Consider the following 11634-nt stretch of genomic DNA (forward strand, 5'->3'; position numbering starts at 1 on the left):
TCATGGTTATCAATAGAAAACAATTTCTTTTTTTATTTCACATTTAATAAAATTATATTTCATACATTATGTGTACGACAGGAAGTATAATTTACGGTAGATTAATTACTTGAATAATAATTAGACACCAAACCTACATAATATGGAGACTCGGGGTCTTTACGGGATTTAAACATTTGCTTATTGAGTACATTATAACATCAACTTATTTGTTAATATATTTCAACACCGATTAAATATAACAGTAGTACATTATTTTTTATAGTGTTTATTAAATTTTAATATTCGAATATTAATCCTCAGGAAATAATAATATAGTCAAGATAAGAAATCCCAAGATCACAACATTTATAATAAAATTGTATAGATTGACATAATTTTGATTTAAGCATACCTGTAATTGCTTTGAATTAATATTGCCTAAATCTAACCTTTTCTGCTAATGTTATAAAGTCAAATAAACAGTGTTAACAATGAACTTGTCATATCATCATCATAATAGTCATAGACTAAATACGTCCGACACTTGATTAGGCTCGGACCTAAATAATTAAGTCAAAATTAAATGCAAACAAAACTGTTTCATAATACTAGCAAATGGTGAAAAACAGGCGGATAATACAATTTCTAAATCATATCCTAACTATAAGAAGGAACTATAAAAAAATCCCAAATTACGGGGTATAAAAATAAGGGATTTTGGGATATAAAAATAAGGGAATGTAGTCTATCTTAATAAGTATTAAAGTTTGTGTATAAGCGTAGAGTAACTACATGTAGGGGGCGCATATCAAACGTGTTTCGTCATTTGCTAGTACGTCCAAGCATTATGTTAAATCAAACAAAATTATTCCTACATTCAGAAATATAAATCCATACAACTAACTACATTTAATACAAGTCATAAATATTAAATATCACATTAAGCTAATGTCGGTTCAGTCATAAGTTACGAACTACTTAAATCCATCGAGCTAAATACACATGAGCGAAAAAAGAACAAAAATAAAACACTCCGCGCACATGTTGCAGCATGACCCATGTGCTGAAAATAGTCAAACATGAAAGCTTTTAACAATAACATTCACTGTAATTTATGCGAACAGTAATATATAGCGAAATAGGTTACAAAACTCCGATGTCTTAACGATAATCAAATTACTTTTAATATCGAAATGAAATTTGTTTGAAATGCGCTCATGTGTTTTTAGCACAAAATAAAATACATCTACACATCAGATTACCAAACATTTCTAAATAAGGAAGTGAAATGCAAATAAAGTGATAACAGCGAGGTAGATCGAAATGTTTGTTCCGTAAACGATCAAAATAATAATAAAACGATTTCATACATACACAAACACAAAATAATCTTTTACTAGGAATGATACGCACACAGCGTCTGTAGTTACACTTCATAGTCATATTAATTATAATACAATTTGATTAGATCCTTTAAAGTAAAATATGCACGTTTTAAAAGCGTAAATATGATTTCAAGTGCATCATACTAACATCAAATAACATGTCATATATTATAGTGTCAAATAATTATGAATTTGTATTACAGGAGAAACAGTATCTGCTGCTGAGATTACGTATTGAATGGCAGCTCAATAAAGCAATCATTATTTAAAGTCCAGAAATCTCTCAATGCAATTCTTCCGTGTTTTTTTTCTGGTTGTTTTACTACTCACAGTAATTGTATATTGATATTACATTAAAGCTTAAAACTAACAAATTCGTGAATGATTCCGAAGAAAACATCGACATGATGATCATTGAGACATCTTTGAAACATCTACTACTAATATCACGAGGGGAGATGACTTTTTTGTTTTTGAACAAAATCAATATTTTGTTGTTTACATATAGAAACATCTAATAGATACGATGCGTTACAGCATCCAATACAATGTAATGACTAAATATTTTGTATAATTTTAACTTGACCGCCTTAGGCCGCGTCACAGTCATACTCCAGAACAGTCTTGTGGTAGAAGAGCAGGTACCTGGAAGAATACATTTATTTAGTACATCTAAGACTGGTTTTTAAACAGTATACTCTGGGGTAACAAGAATAAACACTTTCGCATAAAAATGTATGCTCTTAATAACTTACCCTTCGCTATCGAGAACCTCACGCAGAGAAGCGCGTGTGATCATGTGGTCGTCGCACTTGAACCAGCCTCCTTTCATCTGGCGCACATACGCGGTGTAGTGTCCAGCGTCCAGCGAGCCCACGTGGTTCACCACTGCGAATAGCGAGTAGCGGTTGTCTTCGAACACGCCCTCGGGAGCGTTGTTGTTGTCGGCGCCAACATCCACGGCGCGACGGTGGGACGACATGAAAGGAGTCATGTCCAGCTCGGCCGGGAACGATACGAACGCATTGATCTTCCTATCAATTTGTGAAGAATGCTCAAAGCGCTTCAGGTGGAAGCTGGCGACGATTGGCAGCGTTTCAAGCGTCAGCTGCTTTGTGGACTCGCGGTAGCAGCGGCAGGTCGAGCATTTGATTTTGGCGGCAGATCCGAGATGTTCAGCGCGGGTGAAGCGCTCCAGGCAAGCCGCGAGCGAACCGGGTCCGGCCACGTCCAGGCTGATGTCCCAGAACGGGTCAATGGTAGTGGACACTCCATGGCATGAAGTACATACGACGTCGCTCTGCAGACCGCCCGTGAATATCTGGTCGATGATACAGTTGCAGCGACCGTTCTCCTTCTTCTCTCCGTTTTCGTCTACGCCGTTCATGCAATGTCTGAAAAAGATAAATGACATATTGAAGATATTGTTCTAATCTATTGAAAAAAGGTACAATACAAATTAAATAAATATGTTCAGTCAAGACTGGACAAAACTATCAACTTTATCTGTCTGTCCCCATTGCTAAATGCCACAGCCGCCTTTTAAATGGTAAACCTACCTATGCAGAACATCGAGAGTAGCGATGAAAAATTCATGAGCATCTTGCTGCTCATATCCCGCTAGGTGACGAGCGTGAGTCCATATCAGGTGCAACAGGCGGTGCAGAGTAAGAGGGGTTTTTGCACCGGAGTAGAACTCCTGAAGATCAAAACAAAGTAAAATAAATAACAAAAAAAAATACGTAAATCTTTTTTACATTTCATGTAGCTACAAGTACGCAAGTAGCGAAAGCCAGTTATTGATTTCTTGTTCGCCGGGCGTAGCTATAAATAAATGTAGCACTATAGAAACGCAGTAATATTAAACGTGGGAAGTTCGTGGAAAGGGTGGCTTGTAGGTTACAACGTTATATAAATCTGTTTCCACGAACGAACCTTATTTATTAGAACAATGCTTACCTGAAAAAGTTTTGAAACCTCACAAACAAGGCATTTTCCAGATCCTTGGGCTTTGCATTTGTGCTTCTCAGCCAGAAAGTAATCACGCAGCAGCGGCGTGTGAATCAATGTCTGAAATATTATAGCGCTGTTAGACTTGTTAGGGTGCCGATTAGCGTAAGGCGAAGACATTATTATTATGCAATCTACGAACCAAGAAGGGATGTGCGTTATCATTGCGACATCCTTCGACTTACAATAGGTTTCACAATGGGTTTTAACAACGTGAGTAATAGTCCTTTCACTGACAAATGAGAATAAAACAAGCGTACTTAGCGAGTGTGTTATTTTACTCATTAAGGTTTACGTAACTTTGTAGTAATGCGCCCGCTCTTCGGGGATTAAAAGTTACTATCTACTTGTCACGTGAGATACGACTTAAGATTGAGACCATTCAACGTCATCAAATTAAGTAGTTTGTACGAAGCAGACGAAACGAAATAAATAAATTGAAGTGGTAGTGAATTGGTAAAGTGAGTGACTATTCCCCCTTCTCGATGAACACATGAGTGGCTAAAGACCGTGGGGCACTAATAGATTCATGAGACCTAAATCGGTTGAGTTTATGTCTCAATCATATTCGCAGGCAAACTTCTATGAATCTTAAATTCTCAACTGGTACTTCTGATGTGATCGAAGAATACGGACCTAGTAGTAACGGTCGCTTCTAGATTTCTTGCTACCAAATACTAAAAGCTAATTAAGTCTACACATTACATCAAGAAACGCAAACTGGTTTAGTTGTTTGCCATATTGAAACATTAAGGAGGCCCACTGCATTACAAACCGTGCCTTTGAGGACGCTTGCGGACAAATGCGACTGTTACAAGCCATTTAATTAGGTAATTGCGGTATTCACGCTCCACCGACCTGTTATCAATGGTAGGCTAATTGAATGTTACGGCCTTTATGGCATATTTTGCAAAATTATTTGCTTCTAACTAACATTTAATTTAACCTATTGCAAATTATGCGCAATTAATAGTTTCTATTAAGTTCGTTAACTCTCCGAAAAGCTCCGAGAAAAGCCTACAAATACTCGGAAGGTTTATGTTGAAATATCCAATAGAACGACTATGACAATAATATCTGTCAATGAACATAAAAGTAATGTCAGATACTGCAACTAACCTGGACAATGCAATTCATGAAGCATGTGGAACCCAAATTCTGCAGTCCACGCAGTCCGATGGTGGTGTGAGGGCTGATAAGGCGCCGCTTGCGAAGGCGTCGGAGCGCCATGGCTTCGTTGCTGTTCGGCAGCCAAGGCATGAATGGCATGCTGATACCGAGAGATCTGGATAAAAAAAAAATTGTAGCTCTTACTTATCAAATAAATTTGTATACCCACATTCATAGTTATTTTGTTACTTAAGGTATTGTCCCCATGAAATAATTTCGACTAGGTATTGAAATCATAATATTAGATTAAAGAAATGAAATTACTTCATTGTGTACATATTCTGTTGCTTGATGTTTTTATGCCAGTTCTTTCTCAAGAGCTGTGATGTGCCAGAAAGATGTAAGACAAATATTCAGGAATAGCTCAAGGTTCTTACTTAGCTTCTTTGAGTTTATGAGATATGCTAATCTCATTCAACTCCCGGTCATAGATGTAATCTTGGCACTGAGCACAATAGATGTTTCCGTAGCTCAGGTCAACATACAGGAAATGCTTCTTGGATTTAGAATGTTCTTGAATGTGGCCCGCATAGCAGGCAAAGTAAATGCAATGCAGGCAGGAGTGCATGCGAGGACCTGGCTTGCCACAGGTGAAGCACAGGCATGATGTTGCCTGAAATATATTCATTACTCAAAACACACTCTTATTCAGTGGCGATTTCTCGGTTTTAACTGAATGTTAGACATTTTATAAAACTATTTACAACATATTCATATTTTGATTAATTGTCTAAGTCTTATTACCTATTATTAAAGTATCATAGTCATGAAGCCTCTATCTACAGAATTATATTAAAATAAGTAACATTATTAGCATTTATATTTTTTAGTATTCAAACTAAATCAATAGTTTATTTTTTGTTGTCTTTACATCAAAATGTTGATGCCAAATTTAGGTTTTAAAAGGTCACAATCATGTTGCAGATAAAAGATGCTTACAAACCTTTACCTATTGAAAATGGTTATTTAGAACATTTAAAGCTACTATAAGACTTTAAATTAGCAAAACTGATTGAATATTATAGGATGCCCATAAGATTTTTCCATTTATAATTTGAACATGGATTCCAAGATCGATCTTCATTTTATCATTACATAATAACGTTAAAGACCATTATTAACGATTGCAAAACGTCTGATTTGGAATCAGGACAATGATTCAATCACGCCATAACAATGTAATCTCGAATACTGCGAAACAGCTGTTGTGAGGTCAAAGATCACTAATCAGCTGATTTTAACTGATTATAACAAAACAAACCTACAAGTTATCAGAGTTGCAAAAATGAATATGTTGTTTTCTCGATTATTACCGTCCTCGAGGGATGCCAGGAAATTAATCTTCTACAATTTGCGTCGCGCAAAAAGGTCATAAACGCACAAAGTACTTCGACACGGATATCAGTAAAACTTACCTTGTATCTTCTTGCCTCGAATGATGTGCATGACACGAAAAATGCATGCACAATTTTATAAGGGTTCGTACCCTTTGCGGCCTTAAAATTATTTAGATGTATGCAACCATTGTCATTCATTATTTAGCTTGGAAAATACACCGGCTAGTTATTAAAATCTCCTTCAGCAACCACTGATTTAAAAGATTAGCATTATATTACACTTGGGACTATACAAAATTTATAACAGGTCCAAACTGAGAATAAGAACCTTGCGAGATCCTCAAAATAAGGGTTTATAATCAATCGAAGTAAAATGAAACAGATTGAAATGGAGTACAGAGCAATGGATGGGGCGTGTTCACAGTTATATACGCAACAACGCAACTCCGAGCGCAGCGGCGCAGCTGACGAGCAGGCTGATAGGTGTGGATGGACCACAGACTACTCCAAAGTTACAATGGATGCTGTTCGCTACTGTCGTAAACGCGAACAGCGTGTATATTCTGTAAATATAAGCTTGGAGCACACCTACCACACCGACGCGCAGTGTTACCACATTAAATGTTCTTCAATGCAGAACAAATATTTTAAACAACTTAGTCTTTTAATTAATAAATACTTTTCGGTGTAATAAAAAACTAAGTTATGAATAAATATCTTACAAGTCTCAATATCTTATTACTTAGCAAGAATTAAACTGAATACGAAGACTATTTGGTCCAGTGTTATCGGACAGATACGACTTTATGTCTTTGTGTTCTTTGTATTTTTGTATTAAAATTGCCTAATTTATTTCCTTTTTCTAAACAGCGACCAGGTCAACTTTCAGGTAGCACCGACATCCTTGCCACATGTATAAAATTATAACATTGTGCCATAAAAATGAACATATTTTTGTAAAACATTTTTGTAACGAATATGGGTTTGAGAAATGTTGTTGAATAAATCTTAGGCCTTTTTAAGTAAAAACACCTCGGGTTTGAGACAAATTATATTATTTAACCGTTGATCATCCATACACAGCAAACATGTCAAAAATCTGTCAACTTGAAGGATTGGCGTGGCGTAGGTGTATGGAATACAATCGCATTTATTTAGTGTAGTAAATAAATATGGCGGCTACTCAGTTCCTAATGATGTGAACTTTTGTTTACTGTTTTTTTAATATTTTGAGACATGATAAGTGAATTTGAAAACTTGTCCCTTGGAGGAAACAATGCTGCAAGTAATCATGGGGATCCTTTTACTCATACGGGTAATTTTTACCAACATTATTTCTATTGTAGACGTAGAACAAGTTGTTTTCCAATTATAACATGACCTCAATGGCTAGGTTTTATAACTGCTGTTTATATATGGTTATCGTACCGTTGTTTTCAGAGTTAACACCTGAGCAGCAAAAGACTTTGATTGATATACGTCGGAGGAAAACAGAATTGCTGTTAGAAATTCAGGTGAGTGATACATAGTCGAACTGCATGGGTTTACATTATGTACTTGACGAATGATTAATAACTATCGCGTAGTTGTTTATGCTACGAATAAATGAATTGTGAGTAAGCTCCTATGAAGGAAACGGCCTTAAGACTATAAGTAAGTGCATTTCTTGTTGTTGCTGTCCAATAACAAGCATAATAACGAAATGTAAACAGTTCTGTTTTGTAATGTAAGTATGGTATTATAAGTATTAATAAGTGTAATACTGCTTTCTTCTTCAAATATGTATTCATTTTAAGAAAAACAGTAGTGTATTACACTTTTTTCATGAAGGTTATAATACAGGATATTAAATGACTAGAAAATTTCTAAAGCAGCCTACATAATACAACATATTGTCAAAAAGTTACTGTTTTTTTTCAATCATGTTAAAATTGATAATAAGAATGTAATGTAATATTACTTATGTTACTTATTTATAACTGTATGACATAAAGTAGAAAGCACTAAAGATCCCAAAGATCTGTAAGAATTCAAAAACAATATTTGTAACACAAAAACATACAAAAGTACCTCTTTGCCACATTAAAAATACTATTAGAGCTCTTAGTTAAGCCACTTTTAAGAGTTGAAACTAAAATAAAGATAGCGCTGACAATGTTACTGCATTGATTAACAAGTTAAGTGAAAAGTCCACTAATTAGATAGAAGTTCTGATTACAGATCTAACCTTGGGGTGCCTCATTTCAAACAGGATTTTATTTAAACCTTAGTTTTTTAATTTCTAAACTGATATACTGATCTCGTGATGTTTAGAATTCACGTAGCAGTTATAAACAATAAAAACCGATAGCACTATAGATGCTGAAAGTAGCTTAATAAGAAGCAAGTCTTTTATATGAAAACATAAAAAAATAATAACATAAAAAACATATTTCAGTGGTATATTTCATTGAGTAATCTTTATTGTTTTTCTATTTAAACTAAATTTTTTGGCATGAAAAGCACCAAGATTTTTGATCTTATTAAGTATAGAAACGAATCGAGTATAAGATAAGGAATGCATTTCCAATCTATCAAGGTCATATAATAACAGCAATTTTGTAGGATATGCTTATGACTAAATATAGCTAAAGTAGTATAAATAGAAATAAAATTATTTCGTTACTTCTTATGATATGATCTCATTATTTAAATGTAACTAAACAAAGATAATTTGGAAGTATTAGTTTCAAATGATGTTTGACAATACTACTTGAACATCCTGATTATCTTATCTTTTTGACTCCGTGATTCACAAAAGTGATTCATTGTAGATACCAGAAATACCAATGTTGGACCCAGATTCAGCTATTGTTCTGACTAAGGTACTCTACAAGCTTAGTTTGAGTCCCCAAAATATGAATGTATTCCTTATTTTTAATAAATTCAGAATATTTTTATAATTTATTTTCATCTGATTTTAGAATAAGACATCTGTAAGTTAGAGAAATATTTCTATAATATCATGAATGCACCTGACTATTATTTCCTTGGCCTTTGACAGCTACAATTGGATGTTTATGAAACTCAAGTAGAGTTATTTCAATATACACGTAATACTGATAGGTCTACAATCAGTGGATTTATCTGAATGGAATTTGATTCTTTGTGGATATGGAAATACGGATGTTTGTTACCCTTTTACGCGAAATCGACTCATTACAGACACTCGACAGATTACAATGACTTGTTACACAATAAGAATTGCGTACAATTTTACTGAAGATTTTTTTTCTGGTTAGTGAATAGTAAAAGTTACCTCGGAAATATTAGTAACAGAATGGGCTTTGTGCAGATCACAAAAACGCGCCCGAAAAACAGCGATGATGGCCGTAAAACGTCCACATCACGAAACCCGTGTTAAAGTTCTCATGAAAAACCCATGACGCGTTGTAGCATTTACTTTTTATTCCTACCATTAGCTCTCACGCAGTCATCATTTTTTAACAACCTTATTAAATAATTATCCTGTTCCTGAAACTTCCAATTGTTCTAACCGCGACAAAATGGTGCTCTAATATCCAATACAGACTGCTCCTAATTTTAGTTCTTATCCACCTAACATCGTTATTACCTAACAACAAGCGTTCTTATTTAAACTTGATGTAATTATGAAATTCCGGAATCTGATGGCATAAAACATACTTGAACAAATTTTTGGGAATTTATTTGATTACTGTTTTTTTCTTATATGCTCTTTCATGGATCTAAATCGGTATAGACGCCGTTTCCGAACACGTGTTGTTTAAATTTGTCTTCAATTCACTTATAATAATGCGCTTAATTTAAATTAAATTATAATACCAAGTGTTTCTAATTGTTAACTCGTATAAAAAGAGAAAAAGCCGATGATTAAGTATTGTTATGGAAGCGGCATAAAGCTGAAAAATCAGTTCTTCTGCGCATTCCAAACAGCACCCCAGTCCCCATCCCTAACAATTTCATTCAATACTACATGCGGACTGGTCTGACGTAAGCCGTCAATGCTTGGGCTGGGCGCTTACTACACGCAGCCTGGTAGTAAAGTCAAGTCAGTTAGTGCGAGGCGGGCCGCGGCACGGGCGTGACGTGTCGCCCTCCGTGTAACTATTATTTATAGTATATCTACTATACTTTTGGCTTGTAGTGTTGTGATAGATATAAGTTTAAATACATATTAGTGAAATCTAATTAATTTGTGAGTGAATTTGATTCATAACTTTGAGTTTATATAGTGATAACGCCCGCAAGTTGTAAGTGATAAGGCGTATAAGTGGAAATTGCTATGACTACGTCGTCGGACACCGGGTTTTGTTATTATACTTCATGATTTATGGTTTTATGTTTTTTTGAACGATCTTCCCCTTGGATTACCAAACCAATGTCAAATATATTGCTGATATCTTGAGCAGTTTTGTGTCCGAATTTGTCAATATTGCTTTATAGCACTCTTGTTTATTTCGAAATTTCTTACTCAAGATATTGATTTGCATGTCATTATAAAAGTAAGTTTTTGTGTATGTTATTTGTTGTTGTTCGTTCTTTAATACTCTCGGTGGATTAAAAATAAGTGTTTTTGTAAATATTGAAAACTTCTAACGGTTGTGCGTTGGTTATTCTTCATGGGAGGGAACAATGACTCCAGCAAAGTTAAATCATTACTTATATGAATCATACTTTAACATCTGCAATCTAGCCGATCAATCTTTTCAAAATATGAAATTCCCATTAGTTTCGAACAGTTTGCTTAAATAAGAGGGTAGGTTTCAGCAATTGTTATGGATAATGCTTTGTCTCCAGTTCCCGCTGAGAGCTAATTGACTAATAGATAAGTAATGTTGTTACATAATAGATTGATATCTTTATTTAGGTCTAAACGATGATAAGTATTTATAGAAGTTTAGGTCAGAGATTAATCCAGTTGGCGATAAATACCATGTGCTGTTTGTAGAAGTCTATATTCTATTTAATATGGAATATTCTGTTCTGATAAACTTTGTGTCACACGTAACAAGACCATTCTGTTGAGATATTAACAATTTGCATGAGCTAATGAGTAGTGTGGGTAGGTGCATTTCGTGGCATCTTTTTCATCTTATCACGTTGCTGAACAGCATCCGGCGTTAATTCATCGACGCGTATTTGAACTGAGGGCCTATATTTATTTATGTGAACTGGACAATGTTCGCAATGTACTTTATCATATTTCCTTTAATACTTCCGCAGCATGACTGTAAACTTCGATAACAGAGGCGTCAGTGTTCACAACGTTTGAATATTTTCCAGTGTTAAACATGATCAATAATAACGACATACATATGTATTTGGCATACAAAGAGTTTAAAACGTTCCGTTTACTTTTGTTTAAACATCTAGATTTTTGTTGGGCATTTGGGTTTAGCGTAGTATGTTTTTTTCTGTATACAGCAATTATGATAAATATGTAATTTAATCACTTTGTTTGGTATTAGATATGGATTGTATAAGGTTTTATGATTTCATTGTTTATGTTGTAGGTGGCTCTGTAAGATTAGCTTTAGAAATGTAATTATGTATTGGTTGTGACGTCGGCCTTGTGACAGACGTGCAGAAAGATAAAGCTATATCTATCTATGTATAGGTGTAATGTAATTGTCACAGTGCCAAAGACCGGTGGCGCCCGCGACTATCTTCAGTTTAGTGCGTTCCTTAGAGGGAAGTGTATGGCGCGCGATGTGTTTTCATGTTCGCCT

General features: G+C 34.8%; 1 protein-coding gene across 1 annotated transcript; it reads right to left on the bottom strand.

The window, feature by feature from the left end:
* Window positions 1-27: 27 nt before the first annotated feature.
* On the bottom strand, window positions 28-6364 carry LOC113491898 (ubiquitin carboxyl-terminal hydrolase nonstop). The gene is made up of 7 exons (XM_026869107.1): window positions 5963-6364; window positions 4925-5160; window positions 4497-4662; window positions 3327-3437; window positions 2927-3066; window positions 2123-2761; window positions 28-2012 (listed from the first exon to the last, which is right to left on the bottom strand). Exons 1-7 carry the CDS (start codon window positions 6080-6082, stop codon window positions 1958-1960), a joined length of 1467 nt encoding a protein of 488 aa, XP_026724908.1. The 5' UTR covers window positions 6083-6364; the 3' UTR covers window positions 28-1957.
* Window positions 6365-11634: the final 5270 nt, after the last annotated feature.

This window comes from Trichoplusia ni, chromosome 3 (genome assembly GCF_003590095.1).
Source record: "Trichoplusia ni isolate ovarian cell line Hi5 chromosome 3, tn1, whole genome shotgun sequence".
NCBI lineage: Eukaryota > Metazoa > Arthropoda > Insecta > Lepidoptera > Noctuidae > Trichoplusia > Trichoplusia ni.